Consider the following 27646-nt stretch of genomic DNA (forward strand, 5'->3'; position numbering starts at 1 on the left):
CTAGAGAATTTTTTTCTCTGTTGGGTAAGCCAGTTTGGCATCTAGTTATACTGAAGAATTGCTAAATAATAAAATCCTCCTCTGTTGCACCAGTTTTCCCGCATTGGGTTTTTTCGGGGACAATTGTCCAAAATATCTGTGTTGATGTGTTTGATTCTTGTGCATGTGTTTGTTTCTGTATTATGGTGTGATATTTGCAGCAAAATTTAATTTAATGTTTACTGAAGGGTTTTTCGTAAATAATTTATTGGGAAATAAGTAGGTAAAATAAATTAGTTGTTGCAGTGATAGAATTTTCACATGGTATTAGAGCAAGTAACCAGAGACAGGAAGGGAAAATCAATTATCGGTCGAGACCATGATGCAGAGGCATCTACGTCAGGAAACTCACACAGATTTTCAGAAAATTGCATAAGAGAGTAATTTCGATTTCTCTATGTTGGCTTCCAAGCTGGAAGAAGAAGTGGCTTGTGTGACCAGCTCTGCATCATCAGAGGTATGGTATATAGACAGTGGAGCCTCTTGGCATATGACGGGAATCTGGGAATGTTTCTCAGATTATCAGGAGGAAAGGATGAACTTTCATATCACCATGGGGAACAAGGCAAAGTGTACTCCAGTAGGGAAGGGTACCATAGTTTTTCAAACAGAAACGGGAGAGCGGCTCCGCGCTACCAATGTGTTGCATGTACTAGGATTGGGGATGAACTTACTTTCCGTGTCACAACTTCAAGGCAAAGGCTATGACGTTTTCTTCATCAAGGAGAAAGTATACATCAAACACCCTAGCCGGAAAAAGAAAGTCCAGATTGGGATCAGAAGTAACAGGTTGTACAGACTACAACTAGAATCACCAATGGCACTGATAGGAAATCATGGAGACAAGGATTTGAACGAACTATGGCACAGAAGAATGGGACATTTGCACCATGGGGCTCTAAGAATTCTCAGGAAAACTGTAACAGGAGTTCCAAATCTTAGTATAGAACGAGATGATATATGCAAAGGATGCGCTCTGGGAAAGTATGCCAAGGCAGCGTTTCCTATAAGTAAAAATAGGGGCCAAGAGTGTACTAGGATTGATACACTTAGATATTTGCGGACCTATGTCCACTAAAGCTCTTAGTGGTGCCGAGTACTTCGTCACCTTCATTGATGACCACTCAAGGAAAACTTGGATTTATTTTCTGAAAACCAACGACAAGGTTTTATGTCAATTCAAAGAGTTCAAGGCTCTAATGGAGAATCTGACTTGGAAGAAAATAAAAGTTTCGCGCTCAGATAATGGTGGAGAGTATGTCGATAAGGACTTCACTGACTTTTGTGCTAAAGAGGGCATCAAAAGAGAGTGGACAACTCCTTACATTCCGGAGCAGAATGGAGCACCAGAAAGAAAGAATAGGACTATCGTAGAAGCAACTAGGGCCATGATGTATGATCAGGATATGCCAAAATTCTTGTGGGCAGAAGCATGCAACGCGGCAGTCTATGTTCAGAATAGAACTCCTCATCAGGCATTGGGCAAGATTACTCCAAAGAAAGTCTTCACAGGGAAGACGCCTGAAGTCAATCATTTCAGGATATTTGGGAGCTTAGAATATTGCCGCATACCCGAGGAAAAGAGGAAGAAGCTTGATCAAATTGCAAAGAAAGGATATCTAGTGGGATATAGCGAGAACGCTACGGCATACAAAATCTATCTTCCAAGGAGCAGGGAGGTAGTAGTTCGACAAGATGTGAAGTTCATGGAGGACAGGGCTTTCGGAAAATCTCAAGAAATACCTTTCAAGGAGTAGTCAAAAGAGGAATTGTTGGTCAAACCTCTTCAACCAACGGAAGTAAAGAATTCTTCCTCGGATCAGGAGAATCACAAGAGGAGGAGCTAACAGAAGCACCTACTGGCAGAAGAAGAACGAGCAGGGAACATCGTCAGATTCTGCGAGATGCAGAGGATTTCATCGGTGCACCAAGGAACAATAAGAGGGAGCGAAAACAACCAGATAGATATCAGGCATTAGTAGCTCAGGATGGGGAGCCTACCAATTTTCAGGAGGCTTCTCAACATCAGGTTTGGTTGGATGTAATTGTAGAGTAATACAACTCCATAATGGTGAACGATGTTTGGGAGGTAGTGCCAAGGCCTCAAAACAGATCGGTGGTAGGTTCGAGATGGATCTACAAGATTAAATACGTTGCAGACGGTAGTGTGGAAAAATACAAAGCCAGGTTTGTGGCTAAGGGGTATGCTAAGAAGGAAGGAATTGACTACGAAGAGACCTTCGTCCCAGTAGCCAGGTATACATCTATTAGAACCATGATATCTCTTGCAGCATAGATGGGATGGGAGATTCATCAGATGGATGTCAAAACGACATTTCTGAACAGGGTGATAGAAGAAGAGGTATACATTGAACAGCCAGAAGGTTTTGAGACACATGAGAAGAAGTCTCATGTATGCAGATTGAAGAAAGCCTTGTATGGGTTGAAACAGGCGCCTAGAGCATGGTATGGTCGAATTGATGGCTACATGCAGAAGATGGGATTTGTTAAGAGTGACGCAAATCCAAAACTCTACTATCTAGTTGTAGAGAATGAGCCTCAAATCCTAGTATTATATGTGGATGATCTATTCCTGACAGGATCATCCAGGCTCGTCGAGGACTACAAGAAGAATCTAGCCACAGAATTTGACACGAAGGATTTGGGACAAATGCATTATTTCCTGGGGTTGGAAGTTTGGCAGCAAAAGGGGGAGATTTTCCTTGTGCAAGGGAGATATGCTACAAAAATTCTGAAGAGATTCAGGACTAAGCATTGTAGACCCATGGCTACTCCAATGATCACCAACTGGAAGAAAATTGATGGGTCAGAAGACAAGGATGTTGATCCTACCTTATACAGGCAGCTCATAGGGTCCCTGATGTATCTAGTCAATACCAAGCAAGACATTTGTTACACTGTCAACACCCTCAGTCAGTTCATGGTGGAACCAAAGAGGGCACACTGGGCAGCAGTCAAACATGTTCTCAGATATATACAAGGAACAGTTGATTATGGACTCTTGTACTCCAGGAGGAAGGACATCAGATTGAGTGGATTTACTGATACAGATTGGGCTGGAAGTTCAGTGGATCGAAAAGTAACTCTGGGTACTGTTTCAATATTGGATCGAGAATGACCTCCTAGTGCAGTAGAAAACAGAAATTTGTAGCTCTGAGCTCAGTTGAAGCAGCATATATGGCCGCAAGCACAGCTTCGTGTGAAGTCATATGGCTTAGAAAACTGCTTGTGAACCTATTCAGAAGAAAGATGGAGGCGACCAGGATCACGTGTGATAATCAGAGTTGCATCAAGCTCTTTGAGAATCCAGTATTTCATGATCGGTCAAAGCATATTGATATTCAGTGTCACTTTGTTAGAGACTATGTCCAACGAGGAGCTGTACAGTTGAGCTACACTCCTACTGGAGAACCAGTGGAAGACATCCTTACCAAGGCCCTTGGAAGAACCAAGTTTGATTATTTCAAGGAGAAGATGGGGATGATAAAGAATCCATTTCAGTAGCAGAAATGGGTAGGATGTTGCAATGTAGTAGCAGCCAGCAGTAGCACGATGTAGCCTGATGAGAAGAGGTTGCAATGCAGATGCAGTGTTGGGAAGAAGGACCAGCAACAACACGGATGCAGAGGGAGTTGCAATGCAGATGTAGTGTTGGGAGAAAGGACCGGCAGTAGCACGGATGCAGCAGTGGCAGTGGCAGAGCCATGGGCAGCAGTAGAGGATGCAACAGTGCAGAGGATGTTGGGTGGGGGAGGCATAGCATCAACACAGGTACCAATGCTGTATAATCATAGTGATACACGGTGTGGAGTATTACTAGAGCACAGTTTTTGCTAAGAGGGAGTGTTGATTTGGGGTAGCATCGAATGTGCTCTAGACATGAAAATTGGTGGAGAGGCTAAAGCACATGAGATCTCCAAGACCCAGAAATGGTTTGGGCAGATTCTAACCGATTTGGGAAATATTAAAATAATTAATATTTTTAATGGAGTTCCTAAGTATAGACTTAGGAAAAATAAAATATTAATGGGTATTAATACAAAACTGGGTTAGAAGGTTCCAAAAGTCATGGATTAAGCCAAATCTAATCTTAGCTGTTGATTAGAGATTTAATCTTGGTTGTTGAAGGACCAACAGGAAAAGTATAAGAAGAGGCTTGAGGGTCAGTTGGAGAACACAATGAGGGAGACTAGTCAGTTCAATTTCTGGAGCGGGGTTAACTGAGAAATTCGAACTAGAGGTCTGGAGCGCAGCAAGAGGTAGCGAGTACGGAACAGAGAGTCATGAACAGCACCAGAAGATCAGCGCATAGGTTAGAGAAGCAGACAGAGAGGCAGGAGAATTGCGCAGTCACTAGAGGGCCTGCATGGGTGACATAGAGAGGCCTAGTGCTGAGACACAGAAAGGCAGAAGATGACGCAGAGGGTCTGGGAGCTGCGCAAAGGCCAGAAAGCCTAACTCTGAGACTGGGATAAGTGCTAGAGAAAATTTTTCTCTGTTGGGTAAGCCAATTTGGCACCCAGTTGTAATGAAGAATTGTTGAATAATAAAATCCTCCTTTGTTGCACCAGTTTTCCGGCATTGGGTTTTTCCGAGGACAATTGTCCAAAATATCTATGTTGATGTGTTTGATTCTTGTGCATGTGTTTGTTTCTGTATTATGGTGTGATATTTGCAGTTGACTTTATTTTAATGTTTACTGAAGGGTTTTTCGTAAATAACTTATTGGGAAATAAGTAGGTAAAATAAAGGAGTTGTTGCAGTGATAGAATTTTCACAATTAATGTTGATTTGGGGTAGCATCGGATGTGCTCTAACCATGAAAATTGGTGGAGAGGCTAAAGCACATGATATCTCCAAGACCTCGAAATGGTTTGGGCAAATTCTAACTGGTTTGGGAGATATTAAAATAATTAATATTTTTAATGGAGTTCCAAGTCTAAACTTTAGGAAAAATAAAATATTAATGAATATTAATATAAAACTGGGTTAGAAGGTTCTAAAAGTCATGGATCAAACCAAATCTAATCTTAGTTGTTGATTAGAGATTTAATCTCAGTTGTTGAAGGACCAATGAGAAAAGTATAAGAAGAGGCTTGAGGGTCAGTTGGAGAACACACCAGAGTGATCAGTCACTCATTTTGCTAGAGCAGGGTTGCTAAGCAAAAGTGAATCAGTGATCAGCAGCGAGGGTCAGCGAGTACGAGGCAGAGAGGCAAGGACAATACTAGGAGACCAACACAAAGGCGGAGAGAGCGAGAGCAGTAGTCAGTCTAGGCTACACAGAGCCCAGCAAAGGCAGCGTAGAGCCCAAAGAGACAGCGTAGAGGTATTGTTGCCGTATATTTTTCTTTGTTGAGTGAGCCGGTTTAGGCACCCAGTTGTACTCAGATAAACTGCATAATAATATAACCCTCTGAATAGTTGTACCGGTTTTCCCGCATTGGGTTTTTCCGGAGACATTGGTACAAAAATAACAGTGTCACTTGTGTGCTTGTTTTCTTTCATTTGATGATCTGTAGTTGTTGATACTGTACTTGTGTTTATTTTCAGTACTTACATGATAAATAACTTGTTAAGTAATTAAACAAGTAGGTGAAATAAACCAGATAGTACAGGAAGAATTTCTAACGGGTTAAACTTAGAAATTTCAACATGGTATCAGAGCATGGTTGCAGATCACAGGAACACTGAAAGCATCAGCCAAGCAAAGCATTTGCAGTAGATTCAACTATCCTGAGTGACATCCTTGCAGAAGGCAACAGAGGAAGGAGTGATGCAGAGGGACTGTGTCATCATTCTGGGACAGAGAAAGGCAGCACAGAGGCTAAGGGAGGCAGAATCAGGCTCACGCAGAGCCACGCAGAGGCCAGGAGGGCTGACGCAGTTGGCTGGGGGAGCTGATTTGTCGGTGTCGGGATTGCGCAGAGCCAAGTGGCTCAATCCTTCAATTGCTGGGGTATAGGAGGTTGTCGGTAATTTCGGAGCGACGTTGGTGGGGTACTGTGGTTAGAACAGTACCTAACAGGGCAAGACCAAGGGGGAGGGAGTTGCTGCCAAGGCGGATTTCTAGCCAAGGAATCTGAATCAGTGGTGCAATTGCACAAACGATCGGAGTGGGGCAACTTCATGCTGGCAAAGGGATTTCCAGAAGGGAAATCAAGACTCAGAGGGAGTCGAACCGAGAACTTCCAAACGGGAAGTTGAGAGACTTAGCAGGAGTTGAACAGAGGACTTCCAGGAGGGAAGTAGAGAGACTCGGAGGAGTCAAAAGAAGAGCAGCGAGATGGTCGTGAATGGGCTGAGACATCAGGATAGGCTGGACGAAGAGTCCAACCTTGTGGTCTCGAGGGCCAAGATCTTGTCCATTCTAGACAGACATTGCCTCAAGGGCTTCGTCTCGAGAGTGATAGCTATCCCAATTGACCCGGTAGCTAATGAAAGGTACGAGGAGGCAATGGCTAAAGCTAAGTGCATCATCCTTGATGGGGTCAAGGATCATGTGGTACCACATATTGCCGAGAAAGAAACGGCAAAGGACATGTGGGATGCCTTGAAGACATTGTACCAGCATACTTTCATGCAGAGGCAGATGCTCTTGGAGAATCAGCTATGGGCATATCAAATGTAGAAGGGAGAGCAGATTGATGTCTTCCTCGGTCGGTTGAAGGAGATCCGTGACCAGTGATGAGCCCCAGAAATGAGTAATTATATGGGCTCATTCAGCCTCCTAATTTGACTTAATCCACCATTCTCATTAGTTTATTGTATGTTTTTTATTATATTTATGCTAATAGAGTGAATTGGGTTAGTCATTATGCCAACAAGTCTAATGTGTGCTTTATGCAGTCTTTTTGGTCAATTTGGAGACAAAATCAAAGGTTTAAATGAGCATTTGGCAGCCAAATTCGTGGAGAGGATTTGTAGGAAGGTGTCCCCTTCATTTATGAGCCTTTACCTCGAATTCTCCACCAGCAGCTCTGTTGGACACCTAATCCTCAATGGGTTAGTGTGGAAGCCGAATGGACAAAAGGAGTCCAAGAGACCTTGGGATGTGAAACCCAACGGTCACATATTGTACTATAAATGTATATCTCTTGTTAATAAAAATTGTACTCACATGATTTATCTTTCATATTGTTCTTGCTCCCATGTGTGTTTAACAAGCTCAAAGTTCAAGGGCCACCACATCGATTATCACAAAGGCAGTCGAGCAAGGACTAGTAAAGTTGTTGTTAACTGCAAGTTTTGGCAGCCGAGTCCCTAAAGTTTAGGAGGACTGTTGGGATCCTCAATTTGTATAAATAAGAGGGCTTAGGGCCTCATTTTAGTTAGCTAGTTGGCAGTTCGATTTTAGTCATTTTTTAGGCAGTAGGTTAGCTCTGCATTTCAGCACATTTTCAAGCTTTTTCTTGTGGACAGTTTTTGGGATGTAACTATTATTTCTTGCTCAATAAAGATGAATCCAGCTTTGCACCAGCTCTAATCTTCCTTAGGAGGCTGTAGCTCTTGGGGTTGGGCCCAACTCAAGTGTCCAATACCTCCTTTGTGTACTTTGATGTGTCTTTGCTGCATTCTTAGAATAAAATTTGTTATTTAGAATAAGATCTTGCTTTGTTACTTAGGTTGTTTTTGATGATTAAAATAGATTTTCATGCTTCAGGTTGATTTGACAGTTTGGTAAAGGAAAATATCTTCAAAAAAGGCCATCAAGCAACCCTTGATCTCACCTCTCCCTCCTCGGGACCATGAGTTGAGACCAAGGTGTCCTTGCTGCCATAAAAACACTGTCCTTGCTTCTTCATGCAATTTCTAGTGTTAGATTCTTAGTTGCAAAAGTTAGTACCAATTGTGATTACATGGTTAGATCCATTCTTGCTTGGTTTCCATAGTTGTTTTACATGATTTGCTGCCAATAAACTTCTGTTCATCATGCTTATGGTTTCTAGGTCAAAATAGCTAGATCTTTGGTTTTCTTAGTCTTTGTTGATTAGTTTTGGAAAATAACGTGCAGAGCACCTCTGATACCTCATCTCTTACCCCTATCCCATCAATGCAACCTGCTTCATCCTCTCACTCAGAATCTTGCCTCTCATTTGCCATGTTTTCTCACTTTGCCCTAATTTCTACATTCTTGTGCATCATTGCTTCTCCTATATTCGAACCAACCTAGTCGCCCTAATCACTCCTTAGCCTCATGCACCACGTCCTAGACCTCTTCACAGCCTCATCCAACCGCCATTTCCACTTTCCCACCGGTTTTTCCTCCATAAACCCTCAAAAATCCTCTCTCGGCTCTTCTTGTAGAAACATCCTGTAGAACCCCTGCAGACTTCCTGTAGAAGCTCACGAAAGCGGTTTCTTGAGATCTGATCACTGTGAAACTCTCTGGAAGGGTGCTAGGGACCCCTTAGGCCCTCTTCTAACCTTCCCAACCTCCTGCAAGCATTTCCTTTCGCCAATCCACCTCTGCACAGTCAAAAACAGTTAAAGCACATGCATAATAATTCTGCCAACTTACTCAAAAATACAAAAAGATGTTTCTTTTCAGATTTCACTTCAGAAGTAGCTTAGACACATGCACTTAACCTTCCAAAGAATCAATGGCATCTTTTTCAATAGCTTTCATCCTTTTTCTTGCATCAGTAGGGCTAGTTGGTAAAACTAGGGTTTGCTAGGGTTTGCATTTCCATTCAGCTTTTTAGTTTCTTTCTACAAGTAGATTAGCCTCCTTCGAGTTAGCTTTCATCCATCAGTTAAAAGCTTCTTCTAAGAGCTCATAGAAGTTGGCTTAAGCTCCTAGCGGACTTGTGCCAGCTGATCAAGTGACAGCCGCGGCAAGAGCTAGTACTTGTGCATATAGCACCGTCGCTTCCAAGTTTGTTACGAACTACCAGGTTGATAAAATTAAAGAAGGGAGTTCCAGGAGTTGCAGCATTATTGCTGCAATACTGGGGCCCACCAACCAGCTAACTTCAATAGGGGCCACCCCGAATGAGGAACTAATGCTGAGGACCGCACTGAACGCAGTTTCTGAGGATTGGGAGGTATCTGTCCAAAGCATACCGGGCTGTACGAGTCTTCCAGATTGGGAAGAACTGTGGGTGGCTCTTCGTCAAGAAGAGATCAGATGGCTGACCAAGGCGGGGAGTAGCAAAAAAGGGGTCAAGATCAAGAAGGAGGAAGAAGAGGATGAAGCTCTAGCATCTGCGGGAAAGCAGGAGAAGAGGAAGAAGGACCTCTCCAAGGTCAAGTGTTTCCATTGTGGGGAACTGGGTCATTTTGCGAACCAGTGTCCTAGGAAGAAGAGTAAGGGAGAGGCTTCGGACTCGAAGGTAGTGTCTGCAAAGGCAAAGAAAGAAGTCGAGGAGGAGGACGATTGTGCAATGAGTGCTCATGTACCAGTTGAGAAGAAGCAGGGAGACATCGAGCTGCTGTCAGGAAGACTACAGGCGATGAGGGGCAGGATCCTTGAGGTACCCAACCTCTTGGATTATACCTTGCTACGGGAGCCCCGAAGAGGATGTGGATGAAGCGACGAAGAGTGCTACAGTGCAGGAGTCCCCGGACAACGTGAGGCTAGCAAATTGCAACAGTGCGAGAGGCACAGGAGTGTCGCACCAGTGCAGGATGGCACAGAAAGGTGTGCAACGGCGCGAGATGCAGGGAGTTGTTGTAGCAGCGTAGAGCTCAGTAGAGGGAGCATTTGTTAGCGGCAAAGGGAGCTTCAACATCGGGAGTGTTTCTAGCCTGACAGGGATGTCAGAAGTTGGGTGGATCAGTTATTTACTTCTCAGTAATTGAGTTGCAGTACAGTAGCAGTATGCAGTAGCATGATGCAGCATGATGAGAGGGGATGCAGTGCTGGGAGGATGGACTAGCAGCAATACAGATGTAGAGGGAGTTGTCGTACAGATGCAGTAGTGGCAATGGCAGGGCCATGGGCAGCAGTACAAGATGCAACAGTGTAGAGGATGTTGGGCAGGGAGGCCTAGCATCAGCACAGGGACCAATGCCGAATAATCAGGGTGATGCTCAGTGTGGAGTATTACTAGAGCACAGTCCTCGCTAAGAGGGAGTGTTGATTTGGGGTAGCACTGGATGTGCTCTAGCCATGAAAATTGGTGGAGAGGCTAAAGCACATGATATCTCCAAGACCTAAAAATGGTTTGGGCAGATTCTAACCGGTTTGGGAGATATTAAAATAATTAATATTTTTAATGGAGTTCCTAAGTCTAAACTTAGGAAAAATAAAATATTAATGGGTATTAATATAAAACTGGGTTAGAAGATTCCAAAAGTCATGGAGCAAGCCAAATATAATCTTAGCTGTTGATTAGAGATTTAATCTCAGTCGTTGAAGGACTAACGAGAAAAGTATAAGAAGAGGCTTGAGGGTCAGTTGGAGAACACACAAGAATAATCAGTCATTCATTTTGCTAGAGAGGGGTTGCTAAGCAAAAGTGAATCAATGATCAGCAGCGAGGGGCAATGAGTACGAGGCAGAGAGGCAGGGACAATACTGGGAGACCAGCACAGAGGGGGAGAAAGCGAGAGCAGCAGTGAGTCAAGGCTACGTAGAGCCCAGCAGGCGCAACGTAGAGCCCAGAGAGACTACGTCATCCATGCAAAGGGTAGAGGGAGTGAGGCAGAAGGTCCCAGAATCTACGCAGTGCCTCAAAGGGCTGACGCAAAGGGGCCTGGCGCTGGCGCAAGTCAGCAAGAGGCTGACACAGTGGCCAGAAGGGCTAGCGTTGACCTCCAGTTGTGTCGGAGAGGGTTTCATGGGACAAGTTTTCTAAATACCTGTTTCCGGATATACAGGTATTGTTGCCGTATACTTTTCTTTGTCGGGTGAACCGATTTAGGCACCCAATTGTACTCAGATAAACTACATAATAATATAACCCTCTGAATAACTGCACTGGTTTTCCCGCATTGGATTTTTCTGGGAGCATTGGTCCAAAAATAACGGTGTCACTTGTGTGCTTGTTTTCTTTCGGTTGATGATCTATAGATGTTGATATTATACTTGTGTTTATTTTCAATATTTGCATGGTAAATAACTTGTTAAGTAATTAGACAAGTAGGTGAAATAACGCAAATAGTACATGTTGGAATTTCAAAGTTTAACCCATTAGAATTCTTCCTGTACTATCTGATTTATTTCTTCGTACTTGTTCAATTACTTAACAAGTTATTTACCATGTAAATACTGAAAATAAATACAAGTACAGTATCAACACATACAGATCATCAACTAAAAGTAAACAAGCACAAAAGTGGCACTGTTGTTTTTGGACTAATGTCCCCGGAAAAACCCAATGCGGGAAAATCGGCGCAGCTATTCAGAGGGTTTTATTATTATGCAGTTTCAGAATACAACCTGGGTGCCAGAAATGGCTCACTCAACAGAGAATGCCCTCGGCAGTAGTACCTCTCAATCGGAGATAGATATTTCGGCTAAATCACTGGATGAACGATCCCACAGCAACAATGCAGCTTTTGTTGCTCTGTGTCACTCTGATAGGGACTGTGTCACCTTATCCAACTCTCCAGCTCTCAGTCTATCCCACGAAATTCTCCGAGCGCTGCCTCTAGGCCCTACATCAACCTCTCCAGCCTTGCGTCGGCCTCTCTGGGCTCTGTGTCAGCTTCTAGAGCCTCTGTGTCAGCCCCTAGACCCTCTGCGTCTCACACGCTAGCCCTCTCTGGCTCTGCACAGCTCCTGGCTAACTCTGCTTGGTCTTTGGCTGCCTCTACGTAGCCTCTAACTGGATCTGCGTCAACCCCTAGACCCTCTGCGTCTCACACGCTGGCCCTCTTTGGCTCTGCGCAACTCCTGGCTACCTCTGCTTGGTCACTAGCTGCCGCTGTGTAGCCTATAGCTGGCTCTGCGTCAACCTCTCTCGGCTCTGCACTGATCCTCCTGGTACTAACTCTGCCTCTCTACTATGTATTCACTGCCCGTCAGCTGCAACTCAGATCACTCGATTTTCTCAGCAAACCCTGCCCCAAAAAATCGAATTCTTGATATCTCTTTGTGTGTTCTCCAACTAACCCTCAAGCCTCCTCTTATACTTTTCTCGTTGGTCCATCAACAGCCGAGATTAAATCTCTAATCAATGGCTAAGATTAGATTTGGCTTGATCCATGACTTTTGGACCATTCTAACCCAGTTTTATATTAATACCCATTAATATTTTATTTTTCCTAAGTTTATACTTAGGAACTCCATTAAAAATATTAATTATTTTAATATCTCCCAAACCGGTTAGAATCTACCCAAACCATTTCTGGGTCTTGGAGATCTCATGTGCTTTAGCCTCTCCATCAATTTTCATGGCTAGAGCACATCCGATGCTACCCCAAATCAACACTCCCTCTTAGCAAGGACTGTGCTCTAATAATACTCCTCACTAAGCATCACTCTGATTATACGGCACCGGTACATGTGTTGATGCTAGGCCTCCCCGCCCAACATCCTCTGCACTCCTGCATCCTGTACTGCTGCCCATGGCCCTGCCACTACCACTATTACATTCGTATGGCAGCTCCCTCTCCATCCGTGTTGCTGCTAGTGCATCCTCCCAACACTGCATCCCCCTCTCATCATGTTGCATCGTGCTACTGCACTGCAACTCAATTACTAAGACTTGAGTAACTAATCCACCCAACTTCTGACATCCCTGTCAGGCTAGAAACGCTCCCAACGCTGAAGCTCCCTCTGCCGCTAACAAGTGCTCCCTCTACTGACCTCTGCAGTGCTGCAACAACACCCTGCCTCTCACACCGTTGCACACCTCTCTGTGACTTCCTGCACTAGTGCAACACTCTCGTGCCTCTCACATTGCTACAGCCTGCTAGCTTTGCACTGCCTAGGGACTCTTGCACTGTAGCACTCTCTGTCGCTTCATCCGCATCCACCTCTACCGACATCTGCCAATCCTGATGCTCCTCTTCAGGGCTCCTGTAGCAAGGTATAATGCAAGAGGTTGGGTACCTCATGGATCCTACCCCTCATCGCCTGTAGTCCTCCTGACTACAGCTCAATGTCTCCCCACTTCTTCTCAAGTGGTACATGAGCACTCATGGCACAGTGGTCATCCTCCTCGACTTCTTTTTCCACCCTTGCTGGAGCTGCCATGATCTCAGAAGCCTCTCCCTTACTCTTCTTCCCAGGACACTAGTTCGCAAAATGACCCAGTTCCCCACAATGGAAGCACTTGACCTTGGAGAGGTCCTTCTTTCTCTTCTCTTGCTTTCCCGCAGATGCAAGAGCCGCATCTTCTTCTTCCTCCTTCTTGATTCTGACCCCTTTCTACTACTCCCCGCCTTGGTCACCTGTCTGATCTCTTCTTGACGAAGAGTTGCCCACAGTTCCTCCCAATCTGGGAGACTCGACTTGCCCAGTATGCTCTGGACAAATACCTCCCAATCCTCTGAGACTATGTTCAATGCGGTCCCCACCATCAATTCCTGATTTAGCATGGCCCCTATGGAAGTTAGTTGGTCACAGACCTCCTTCAATCCACCGAGGAAGACATCTATCTGCTCTCACTTCTGCATCTGGTATGACGGCAACTGGTTTTCAAGTAACATCTTCCTCTGCACGGAAGTATGCTGGTACAATTTCATCTGGGTATCCCACATCTCATTTGACATGTCCTTCTCGGCAATATGCGACAGTACATGATCCTTGACCCCATCAAGGATGATGCACTTCGCCCTGGCCATTGCCTCCTCGTATTTCTCATTTTCAGCTAAGTCAACTAAGATCGCTATTGTTTTCAAGGCGAAGTCCTTGATGCAATATATGCCTAGAATGGACAAGATCCTGGCCTTCTAGACCACGAAATTGGATGCTCCATCCAACCTATCATGATCTCTCAGTCCATTCATGGCCATTATGCTGCTCTTCTTCCAACTCCTCCAAGTCTCTCTACTTCCCTCCTGGAAGTCCTCGATTCAACTCCCTCTGAGTCTCGATTTCCCTTCTGGAAATCCCTCCTCCTTGGTCTTTCCCTGTTAGGTATTGTTCTAACCACAGTACCCCACCAGCGTCGCTCCGCAAATTATCCGCAGCCTCCTATACCCGGCAACTTGAAGGACTAAGCCTCTAGGCTCTGCGCAATCCCGACACCGACAAAATCTACACCTCCTGGCCACAGCGTTGATCCTTCCTGACTAATAAAGATGATCGGGCACTGCATAGGTCAAGTCTGCTCCTCTCTGCCTCTGCGTTGATCCTCCTCCTGGCTCGAACTGATGACGCAGACCCTCTGCATCACCCCTTCCTTGCTGCTTTTTGCTAGGAACAGCTTCTGTCACTCGGGACAGTTGTTTCTACTGCTACTGCTCTACTAGGTTGATGCCTTCAGTTATCCTGTGATCTGCAACCTCGCTTTGATACCATGTTGGAATTTCTAAGTTTAACCAGTTAGAAATTCTTCCTGTGCTATCTAATTTATTTCTTCCTACTTGTTCAATTACTTAACAAGTTATTTACCATGTAAATATTGAAAATAAATACAAGTACAGTATCAACACATACAGATCATCAACTGAAAGTAAAAAAGCACACAAGTGACACCGTTGTTTTTGGACTAATGTCCCCGAAAAACCCAATGCAGGAAAACCGGTGCAGCTATTCAGAGGGTTTTATTATTATGCAGTTTCAGAATACAACCTGGGTGCCAGAAATGGCTCACCCAACAAAGAATGCCCTTGGTAGTAGTACCTCTCAGTCGGAGACAGATATTCTAGCTAAATCACTGGATGAACAATCCCACAACAACAATACAGCTTTTGCTGCTCTGCGTCACTCTGATAGGGACTACATCACCCTATCCAGCTCTCCAGCGCTCAGTCTGTCCCACGAAATTCTCCCAGTGCTGCCTCTAGGCCCTGCATCAGCCTCTCTGGCCCTGCGTCAGCGTCTAGAGCCTCTGCGTCAGCCCCTAGACCCTCTGCGTCTCACACGTTGGCCCTCTCTGGCTCTGCACAGCTCCTGGCTGCCTCTGCGTGGCCACTGCCTGCCTCTGCGTAGCCTCTAGCTAGCTCTACGTCAACCTCTCTCGACTCTGCGCTGATCCTCTTGGTACTAACTCTGCCTCTCTGCTATGTATTCACTGCCCCTCAACTGCAACTCAGATCACTCGATTTCCTCAGCAAACCCTGCCCCAGAAAATCGAATTCTTGATCAATCTTGGTGTGTTCTCCAACTGACTCTCAAGCCTCCTCTTATACTTTTCTGTTGGTCCATCAACAGCCGAGATTAAATCTCTAATCAACAGCTAAGATTAGATTTGGCTTGATCCATGACTTTTGGACCATTCTAACCCAGTTTTATATTAATACCCATTAATATTTTATTTTTCCTAAGTTTAGACTTAGGAACTCCATTAAAAATATTAATTATTTTAATATCTCCCAAACCAGTTAGAATCTATCCAAACCATTTCTGGGACTTGGAGATCTCATGTGCTTTAGCCTCTCCACCAATTTTCACGGCTAGAGCACATCCGATGCTACCCCAAATGAATAGTACAGGAAGAATTTCTAACGGGTTAGACTTAGAAATGTCAACAATTAATATCCTTTAATTAATCATATTTCCTAACTTTAGACTTAGGAAACATTAAAAAAACTGATTAATTATTTTAATTAAGTTGTCTCTAGGTCGAATTTCCAGAAACAATTTCTAGGTTTTGGAGAATACATGTTTTCTAGCCTCGCCTCTTCACCAAATTTCGTTGCTAGAACACATCTGATTCTACAAAAACTAACACTCCCTCTTAGCAAGGAATGTGTTCTAGCGCTGCAACCCACTGAAGAAACACCCTGTCACTGCAACACCTCGTGTCACGCTGCTGATGTCTGGCTATTGCTGCCCACCAATTACTGCGCAACTCTGATATATGTTGTATTTGTGTTGATGTTGGCCCTGTTGAACTATTGCTAACACTGCATCTGCATTGCAACTCCCTCTCCATCTATTGTTGCAACAACTTCAACTGAAAAGCATCCAAAATACTGAATCAAACGTGATCGGTATGATGCATCTGTCTCCCGAGTCTCTAACTGTTACAAGTCTCTGCGCTGACGCTGAAGCCTCTATGCTGCTGTTGATTCTGCTCTGTGCCAACTGCACTCCTACCAACTCTGCACTGCGTTGCCCAGTATCTGACCGTTACTAGCCACTGCATTTGTCACTTTGGCATCTAACTGCACCATCTGCCACTAATCCATCCTGCTACTGCATACTATGGTTTCCCATAGTGAGGTATTGATTCATGAGGTGGACCTCCTCAAAATCCTTGCCCATCCTGTAGCTCTCTGGGGCTACAAAAACAAATCACCCCAACTCACTCCTGGAGGTATATCAGTGATCATGGCAAACTCTTCCTCCAATCTAGAGGACAGCCTATCGATCTCTGCGAATGCAGCCTGCTGATCCTGCTTCTCCTCTTTGTCCTTCTTCTTTCTAAGTGGACATTAAGTGATGTAGTGGCTAAGCTCACCACATCTGAAGAATTTGACCTTGGAAAGGTCCTTCTTCCTCCTACGCTGCTCCTGCTACCCCTTTGATGCGAGGGCCACATTCTCTTCTTTCTTCACTTGCTTCATCCCACTGTTGTTGTTGGTGCCACTGATGGTGCTCTTCACCAAATCATGCCTCATCTCCTCCTGTTGCAAATCAGCCCACATTCGATCCCAATCAAGCAACTTGTGTCTACCCAAAATACTTTGGACGAAGACCTACCAATCTTCGGAAACGTTGTTTAGAGCTAACCGCACCAATTCTATAGGTTGGGGCATCGACCCTACTGCAGACAGCTGGTCTCGAACATCCTGAAGCCTAATGAGGAAGGAGTCTATGCGCTCCCTTTCTGCATCCTGGTACATCTCAGCTTCTCCTCAAGATACATATTTCATTGCTCAGAAGATCCCTGGTATAGCGTAGCAAGAGCTTCCCACATTTGCCTGGCAGTATCTTTGCCCGCTATGTGAGACACCACGTGATCTCGAACCCCATCAAGAATCAACCTCTTTGCTTTCGCCATCTCCTTCTTGTAGGTCTTCATCTGATTTGCATCTGTGGGGATAGCTACCACTGCATCAATGTAGGCTTTGAGTTCATGTTCATCTAGAACACACGAAATTTTGGCTTTCCAGATCACATAGTTGGAGGCTCCCTCCAACCGATCCTGATCTCTTAGCCCTGTTGATGTCATCTCTGCAAAAATTCAAACTCCTCTTCTCCTCTGTGGAGCTGCTGACTGGCTCTACGCACTCCCTGATAGAGTAGGCAAATCTGCACACAACAACTGTTGCTCTACAATGAAAAATCAAACTTTTGGACTAGAAGTTCCCTAAGGAAAGAACTCCCTTAGTGTGTGCCCTTCCTTCCTCCTGATGTTATTCTGCACCAGCAAACTATTGCAAAATAACCACGTCCTAGCTGAACATCTACTCTGCAAGGAAAACATCGTTGCTCCCTCTATCTCTGGTAATCTTTGATCTAGAAACTTTATTCTCTGTCAACTTTCTCAGAGAAATAATTTTTTCCTCAAAAATCGACACTCCTTGCCAAAGGAACTGCAATGCCTCTGAGGGTTTTGAACTGCTACCTACGCAGAGCTTCAAAGTTCCTCTTCCCTTCTGCCACTGAGCTCTCCAACTTCCAAGCTGTGCTCTGATACCAGGTGAAAATTCGGCAAACCCCGAATCTTATTGCAGCAACTGATGTTAATTCTCCTAGTTGTTAATTCGATTAAACAACTTACTTGTTGTGTGCTACGGCAAACATCAAATTAAATACACTGCAACCTTCACAAAATAAATACTACGAAAGAAATAAAAAAGTTGGAAGAATAGATGCACACACACATAAATAAACAGTTATTTTTGGACTAAGTCCCCGGGAAAACCCAACTCTGGAAAACCGATGCAGCAGTTGAGGGTTTTAGTATTATGCAGTAGTAAATCTGAGTACAAGACTATGGATGCTCAAATCTAGCAATCCATACAGAGAAATGACTAACAATAAATCTAGTCAGAAAAATCTCACTCCCACTAGTGATCTGACACTAACCTTGGCTCAAGTTGAGCTGCTCTCTGTTTCCTCTGCGCAGTCACTGTGTCAGCCTACGCAGTATTGCGTCCCACAACTCGGAACTGCTTCCCTCTCGCTATCTGATCAGTTGTTGTCTGGAAGATGGATCCTCCTGGCCTCCAGACTCTCTCTCCGGCTTCTGGCACTGAATCACTGCTTCTCCCCAACAAAATACAAAATCCCCTCTGAAGCACTACGCTGCCTCTCTGTGGCACTCACTGCCTCTCTGCAATGCACTCACCAAAACTGGAAAATCTTCCTCTGGCCTTACTATCCCTGCCCCTCTCTCACTGCTTCGAGCTCACTAGCTCTCTCTCCGGCAACTCAGCACTACTACTCTAGAAATCGATCTGCCAGTGAAATCGAACTGTTGGTGTGTCTTCTCCAAGCCCCATCGAGTTTCTTCTTATAATCTCTCGTTGAGACATCAACGACCAAGATTAAAACATAATCGATGGCTAAGATTAACTAGAACTTGATCCATGTCTTTTTCTAGAAGATTCTCACCATGACTTAATTAATATCCTTTAATTAATCATATTTCCTAAGTTTAGACTTAGGAAACATTAAAAAAACTGATTAATTATTTTAATTAAGTCGTCTCTAGGTGGAATTTCCATAAACGATTTCTGGGTTTTGGAAAATACATGTATTCTAGCCTCTCCACCAAATTTCATGGCTAAAACACATCCGATGCTACAAAAACTAACACATAATGGCTGGCTCAGGTTGCAGAGATGGTGGCACAGCAAACTATCTGGGGTCTGCAAGGGGCTGCTAGCTACCATCTGAAGACAATCTAGGAGAAAATTTTCTCCTATGGGTATCACCCACTGGTGGTGAGTAACAGTGACCAATACCAGAAACTTGAAAGCCTCCCTTGTGGTGAAACTCCACAAAAGAGCAGGAGGGGGAGTATTGTGGTGACAGTGAGCCTCCACCTCATTGTTGTCCCTTGGTCTAGTTCTTGTCACGTGAGGCTCTCACAAGGCCTGCTAGATTTTGAGTCAACAAGGAGCTAACAATCCCCAAAATAGATTTACTAAAAGTTGTATGGATTCTTTTGGATATTAGTTGAGGAAGCATGTTCAGGATAGTTTGAAGAAAAATTAACCCAATTTGTAATGCATATTTATTACAGAAGCATTTTTAGTATACATTTTAAAGATAGAAGACCAATGGAAATTGCCAGGCCATTGCTGCAGTGCAATTCAGATAGAGTAAAACAGGTGGATTGCCTTCATTACTTAAATATTGTTCAAAACTGAATTGAAAATAAAAGAGTTTTCGATGAACTCTCTAAAACTAGAGAACTAACTAAAAATATACATTTTTGGCCCTTTAAAGGAAATAACCAAAAAGAACAGTTAAAACAACAAAATATAGAGTCCGTACACATTTGAGTAAAATGGAAATCCAAATGATAGCCCAATAACTTACAGAACCCATACGGACCTGTTAATCCCCTGGTTGACGAAGATCTCTCCTGTTTGAGGCTTAAACTATTTTCCATTGCCTGCATAAACATTGCAACAAAATACTCCGATACACTACGAATATCACCATGTGTCTCCTTATTGAGGCCTAGTGGATCAAATACTGCATCTTCTAGCTGCTGATTTTTGCTGCCAAAAACTACAATTAGCTATGCTTATAAGAAATCAATTGATAAAACGGCAACGACCATAGCTAGTCATAAAATGATTTATGCATATTTTTTCAAATTTTTCAACTACCGATCCAAGATATGATTTTGTATCTGGCATAAAACAATGAATTGGATTAAGAAAATTCCACCTTTGACTGTTGTCTGATCTGAACCCTGAATAATACTTATTTCAGGACAGGCTCAATTAAATGTCTGATCTTCATATAAAGAGGATAAATAACAAGATAATCAACTGATCTCAATCACAAATCAAAATCAAATCTTCAATAACCATAGCAGACAAAGAGGGATCTTCATAGGACAACAGAAAATATATGCCAAGGGCAGGAGAAGTGATTCTCAAGTCTTAATCTGTAGGCCTTTTCAGCTTATAAATAAGCATATTATCATGCCATATGCATAAGACCAAACATAATTCACCAGCAGTATTCAATGAAGAGAGTCATCGGGAAATAAATTTCAAAGAACAAGCTAGCATATGCATCTTATCAATATATATATAAAAAGTCCAGTACAAAAGTCATCCCACGAGTAAATAAGAAACTGTTGCATAATAGAAGCCTTGATCTCTTTGAGATCAGCTATCATCAAAAACAGGTACAACTTTTGTAGCTTCTTAAAGGGAGAAACAAGTAAAAATGAACACAAAAGAAAGCTATAAATGATAACATCATTAATCACTTTCCAGGTGTTCCTCAAAATTCGTGTGAGCCACGTCCTAGAACAAACATAATGCGTATACATGTTGACCTAATAAAACCAAATACAATTCACCAGGACCATCCAATTAGAGTTCCAGAAGTAGATATCACAGAAACCACTAACCCATATCTTATCCAATTCTACATTTATGAAAAGTCCAATATGGAAATCATCCCAATGGTAAATATGAAGCTGCTTTAAAAAGAGAAATCTTAGCCCACAACATATGTACTTCATGTTTGAGATCTTCTTTTTTAGAGTGTATAACATGGATAGCCTCCCATATCTACTTGTCCCCAACTTGTTCATCAGTGTTATTCCCCAGGGTAGCTTCCCCATTGGGTACTAAAATATTGAACGCCAACTTCTCATTGTCAACAGATGTCTAATTCTGGGAGGACTAGTTGTTAATTTTAGGTATGTTCAATGCTTAGAGCAATTTATTTCAATTTTCACAGTTAGCTCCATATCTTTTCCAGATTAGCAATCACATTAGCATTAAAGTAAACTGCAGATAAAACATAAACATAAATCGCAGAAGACAAGCCAAGACAAGAGGACACAAGATCAATTCTTCTTATATGTTACAACAGAAGTCAACACTTTGACTTATCTAGATAAGAGCATAGATCATCTCTAAGAAGATGATACATGAGATCAGTTGAAGACATGCTGCTTCAACTAATTCTCCAAGGTGACTCCTTCACCTATCATTGTGCTGCATTTCGTCATCACGCTGCACCTCACCGCGCTGCACCATGTTGCACCCATCATCACTATGCTACATCTCATCACGCTTCATTAATCATGACTGTACCCAACAATATACTGCATTATGTGCCATTGTTGCACCATGTTGCCATCCTGACCTATGTGTTGGCTGCACCTTGCTTGCTTGTTGTCCCTTGCTTGTTTGTTGTCCCTAGCATGCTTGTTGTCCTTATCATGCTTGTTGTTGCATGCTAGTTGTCCCTTGATGCTAGCTATAACATTGCATGCTTGGTGTATTTGCTGCTAAGTACCATACAACTGGCCCAATGTTAGTTAGTTGTCCCTTGCATGCTGCTCTCCTTCAGAGATAGATGCTCCAGCTGTTTCGGTAGTTCCCGGCTGTTCTGGCAGTTTCGGCTGTTCCAGGCAATTCCGATAGTTTCGGTTGTTCTCGGCAGTTCCGGCTTTTCCAGCAGTTCCAGCTTTTCCGGTAGTTCCGACAGTTCCGACATTTCAGGGATTTTCAGTTTTTCCGGCTTTTTTGGTTGTTCCGGCTTTTGCGACAGTTCCAGCTTTTCTGGCAGTTCCAACTTTCCGGCAGTTTCGGCTTTCTGCCCTCTGGATCAGGGCACGTTATTCCTTAGGATCTCTCCTCCTACTAAAACCCAAAGACAAGTAGAGAGAGGAGGAGATCCCAAGTGTGTTGAAATGACTTGAAGGCCACCTCTATTTATACCAAAACATTGAGCACATGTGGGGTTTATTTGGTTGCTGGCCAACCTTGACGAATTGTCTTATAACACAAATAAATTCATAACTCCATCAATACTTATCGAAATCGGATGATCTTTAGATCAATCCTACACCTCTCAATGAAAGGGATCCAAGAAAAATATCAGCTGCCATAAATAAGATGACCCACATGGATTTTGGCCCTAGTTGCCAATTTTAACACTCCCTCTCAACTAGGGAGAACTCCATCTGTTGATCCATATGTCCGACTGTACTATCTCTGCCATCAGTGCCCTGCACTGCTCTGCTCTGCTCTGATCTGCTGAGCTCTGCTCTGCTTTGATCTGTTGAGCTCTGCTTTGCTCTGCTGAACCATGAAGAAGAAGAATTGATCGAGAATGTCTCATACCATTTTCTATTGAACAGAAGTCAGTTTCATCTTAAGAGAGTGTCACATCACTCTTATTGACCCGAAGTCAGTTTTATTGATCCCATATCAATATCGCAAGAGAGTGTCTCAATCCACTCATATTGATCCCAGATCAGTTTCATTGATCCCAGATCAATGTCACAAGAGAGTGTCTCAAACCACTCATATTGATCCCAGATCAATTTCACAAGAGAGTGTCTCAAACCACTCATACTAATCCCAGATCAGTTTCATTGATCCCAGATCAATGTCACAAGTGAGTGTCTCAAACAAGGTTGCACGAAACGGGGAAACGGGTACGAGTTTCCGAAACGGGAAGCGATACGAAACGCGACCTCCCCAAATTTTGGAAACGAGGAAACGCGAATATATATATATATATATATATATATTAGGACATTTAAGAAATATGTGCAATCATAAAGCATATATGATACATTCTAATTTATTACATTATGATAAAACTGTCAATTGTCAATGCATAAACTATAAGTATCTAAATTTGCATCACATTTACTCATGAATAATCACATAATGAAAATAGAAATATCCAAAATCAGCCACGAGAAATTTCTAATTTCTTGTCTCGTGCTTGATTGGGAGTCTCCTCCTACATAGTCGAACAACCTTAATGCTCTTGATTAAATACAAGTTTCATACCCTAGTACCCTACATTCTCTTGATTATTGGGAGTCTCCCCTGCATAGAGGGCTTGGTTCTCTTGATTAAATACAAGTTCCATACCCTAGTACACGATAAAATCCAATGGAAACATTGCAATCCCCCCAATCCTGAAATCTTGAAAAACAGATAAGTGTGCTGGATTTTGAGTGAGATCTAAAATTCTACTTTCTCCATATGAAATCCAATGAGGGCGAAACCACTCTCAAACATCCTGAGTCATTTCATGGTAATGTAAAAAATTTAAGTAAAAGGATGAAAATGAAAAATAAAGGAGAATATCACTTTTACTTTAAGAATTTAACATTACCATGAACTGCATATCAACACTAGGGCAAAAGTTCACTTTTATAACTTTAGACAGGCATCTGGAAGCAACTAGAAGTCACTATGCTAACGTAAGAATAGATTAGAAAACAAATAAAATAAAATAAAACACAAGTAAATGCTGAAACGTGGGTCATACGGCCCTGAAACGCGTTTCAGGCCGTACTGGCCACGTTTCAGTTTCGTGAAACGTGGCAGTACGGCCTGAAACGCATTTCAGGGCCGTACCAAACGCGTTTCAGCGTTTCGTACCCGTTTCCCTAGGAAACGCCCTTCTGCCCCACGTTTCCTGCAACATAGGTCTCAAACCACTCATACTGATACCAAATCAATGGAGGTCATCCTACCATAGGGAGTACAGTAGATACAGCGATGTGTCCATCGATAGTACTACTATGGTCCCTATCCTCATTTCCCTACTCATTGATCAGATGAGAGGTACTTCCCATGATTCCCAGACTGCATGGGTAGGATGCCTCGACAGGAGAACTAATCATCCTGTCCACAGGAGAACGAATCATCCTATCAGTGGATGCCATGGAGAACTAATCATCCTGGCCCACAGGAGAACTAATCATCCTGTTCCACAGTCGCCACGAAGAACAAATCATCCTGGCCCACAGGAGAACTAATCATCTTGTTCCATAGTCGCCATGGAGAACAAATCATCCTAGCCCACAGGAGAACTAATCATCCTATTCCACAGTTGCCACGGGAGAACTAATCATCCCGGCCCACAGGAGAACTAATCATCATGTTCCATAGTTGCCACGGGAGAACTAATCATCCCGACCCACAGAAGAACTAATCATCCTGTTCATAGCGCACCACCAGGGGAGGGTGAGTCGCCCTGTGGTCATATGTTGCTCCAGTAAGTACCCCAAGCCCCCCAGAGCTCCCAAAGCTCAATGCATGCAACATGCAGGACCCTTATAAGAAGGTCTCTCAATGACTCCAAGTCGTTCGGGAAAGTCACAGATTTGACCTTTCCCCAGGGCTTTGACAAAATTTCTGCGACCTGTACATCAATCTCAATGCGATGGAGCCTCCTCATTCATCGACTTACCATATCGCAGATAAGGCAGTATCTGATGTCTATCTGCTGGAGCAATCATCAAATACGGGATTCCTCAATAATTGAATCCCCCCTCTGGTTGTCACAGAGAATCACAGTGGTATTCATCATGTGTACAAACAGCTCACTTAAGAGCTTCTGCAACCATGCAGCTTCACACGAGATCATACTCGTAGCTATGTATTCGGTCTCGGTAGTGCTTATAGCAACCGACTTTTGCTTCCTGCTCATCCATGATATCGAAGCAGAATCCAAAGAGAACCAACACTGAGAAGTGCTCTAGTGATCCTCCACACTGCCTGCCCAATCAGCATTCGAATAATCATGCAGTTTCATATTTCCGGCAGTGTATCTCAATCCATGAGAGATTGTGCCCCGAAGATATCTCAGAAGATTATTGGCACCAATCTAGTGAGGCTCAACCAAATATGAGCTCACCATGCTAACTGCAAAACATATGTCCGGACGGAAGTTCACCAAGAACATCAACGCGAATGAGTTTATGAAACTCGAGGCATTTCCCAAATCTAGTCCGACATCACTACCATATAACTTCAGAAAGTTAAGATCCTCGAGGTAATCACAGGCTTGCAGTTTATCATTCCTCATCTGGAATCCAACTCCCTCTTACATCTGCAAATGAGAGGGTCTGCACCTGTCAAAAATAGGTCGTCCTCATAAGGTGTCGGTATGAGAGGTCTATCATCCACAACCTTCGGGTAATGGTTTGGATCGGTTTCACTCCTAGTGAATCTCAGCTTCATCAAACAGCTATCAATCCTCTCATACTACGCCCGGGGTGTTTTGCTTCAAGGCATAGAGGGATTTCTTCCACCTGTATACATGAGGTTCCCGATCATGAATCTCAAACTCCTCGGGTTGTTCCAAACCTGTGGACCTGCTGCATGAGGGGAATGGTCCCCTTATAAAATTTTCCTTCGGTACATCTCAGACATGTACCTTCATGCTCTACTTGAATTCAGCATCCCATCACCATTTGACTCACATTAGGTAGGGCCCCATAGGTAGACCTCCGGTGTTATAGATGCGATATGTCAATTGACATGATCCCCAATGGACCATCCTGCAACTTGATACAAATTGCCAACCTTGATCCCATGAGAAAAAGCATCTTTGAAAATTATATTTTTTTAACACGTACCTTTCCATCGATGAATGCCAACCTAAAACCTTTGACTTCCATTTCCGAGAGGGACACCAGGTTCTTCTTACAATCAGGTACATAAAAGAGATTCTGTAAATGAATCGAGTTACCCTTATTCAATTGAGAGTTAACATTCCCTACACCCTTTCCGGGATAGGTGGCATCGGCTCCAAGTATAATCCCACAATTGTTTCCATCTCTACCAAATTAGAGAGTGCACCCATCTATTCGATGAAGTGCCTTGAAGAACTACAATCTATAACCCATATTCCCAAAGAATCTGAAGGAGAGGGCCAATACAAGATAACGCTTCTTTATCTTATCAGAAACAACATTTGATTCTTCATACCTGGGGTTCCTTGCTTTCTATGAAGAGTTAGCCATTTCCTTGATGACCTGCATTACCTGTCATTCCTTTGATCATTGAAGATGTCCCTAGAATGATTGTTATCATCATCAAGTGATGTGTCCCTGCCATTCGGACACTCCTTCGCATAATGGCCGAACTAGTTATCTGCCTTTCCTTCCACCCTGAGATCCGGTCTTCCAATGAAGTGATCTTTAGGTAGGCCATATTCCGCTGCGCCATTCTGATAATATTCCCTGCTTTGACTTCACCCTTGGTGAATTTTAAGAGGGATGAGGAATCCACTGATCCTTTTGTCCTTTCCCAACTGTCTTCGGTGATTGCTCTTTCACTCTTGCTTAGGCATTGTCTTCACCTCAGCTCCGATACCATGTTAATTTTAGGTATGTTCTATGCTTAGAGCAATTTATTTCAATTTTCACAGTTAGCTCCATACCTTCTCCAGATTAGCAATCACATTAGCATTAAAGTAAACTGCAGATAGAACATAAACATAAATTGCAGAAGACAAGCCAAGACAAGAGGACACAAGATGTGGCGCTAGCTAGGGACAAACCCCAATGTGGGGAAACCCTTGATCAATTCTTCTTATATGTTCTTCAATAGTTCAGCAGAGAGAGAGAGAGATAGTACGTTTACAACAGAATTCAACACTTTGACTTATCTAGATAAGAGCATAGATCATCTCTAAGAAGATGATACATGAGATCAGTTGAAGACATGCTGCTTCAACTAATTCTCCAAGGTGACTCCTTCACCTATCGTTGTGTTGCATTTCGTCATCATACTGCACCTCACCGCGCTGCACCATGCTGCACCCATCATCACTATGCTGCATCTCATCACGCTTCATTAATCATGACTGTACCCATCACTGTACTGCATTATGTGCAATTGTTGCACCATGTTGCCATCCTAACCTATGTGATGGTTGCACCTTGCTTGCTTGTTGTCCCTTGCTTGCTTGTTGTCCCTAGCATGCTTGTTGTTACATGCTAGTTGTCCCTTGCATGCTAACTATAACATTGCACGCTTGGTGTATTTGCTGCTAAGTACCATACAACTGTCCCAATGTTAGTTAGTTGTCCCTTGCATGTTGCTCTCCTTCGGAGATAGATGCTCCAGTTGCTTCGGCGGTTCCTGGCAGTTCTGGTTGTTCCGGCTGTTCCCGGCAGTTTACGCAGTTTCAGTTGTTCCCTGCAATTCCAGCTGTTCCCGACAGTTCTAGCAATTCCGATTGTTCCCGGCAGTTCCGGCTTTTCCAGCAGTTCTGGCATTTCCGATTTTTTCGGCTTTTTCGGCTTTTCTGGCTGTTCCGACTTTTCTGGTATTTCCGGCTTTTCCGACATTTCCGGCAGTTCCGGCTTTTCCAGCATTTCCGTCTTTTCTGCCAATTCTAGCTTTTCCGGCTTTTCTGACAGTTCTGGCTTTCCAGCAGTTCCGGCTTTTCCAGCTTTTCCGACAGTTCCGGCTTTCTGCCCTCTGGATCAGGGCAACGTTATTCCCTAGGATCTCTCCTCCTACTAAAACACAAAGACAAGTAGAAAGAGGAAAAGATCCCAAGTGTGTTGAAATGACTTGAAGGCCACCTCTATTTATACTAAAACAT

The 27646-nt window shown here is 43.4% G+C and overlaps 1 protein-coding gene across 2 annotated transcripts in view; it reads right to left on the reverse strand.

Annotated features, from left to right (window-relative positions):
* The window catches only part of LOC149244273 (preprotein translocase subunit SCY1, chloroplastic-like), a 225824-nt gene that overhangs the window by 140723 nt on the left and 57455 nt on the right, over nt 1-27646 (reverse strand). For both annotated transcript variants that reach the window (XM_089374782.1, XM_089374781.1), the window contains exon 2: nt 19634-19803. In XM_089374782.1, coding sequence (XP_089230908.1) covers nt 19634-19803 — 170 coding nt within the window. The remainder of the gene's footprint in view (nt 1-19633; nt 19804-27646) is intronic.

The sequence above is a fragment of the Pinus tabuliformis genome, chromosome 8, assembly GCF_031772625.1.
Source record: "Pinus tabuliformis cultivar Carrire ecotype Pingquan chromosome 8, CPIR1, whole genome shotgun sequence".
NCBI classification, from domain to species: domain Eukaryota; kingdom Viridiplantae; phylum Streptophyta; class Pinopsida; order Pinales; family Pinaceae; genus Pinus; species Pinus tabuliformis.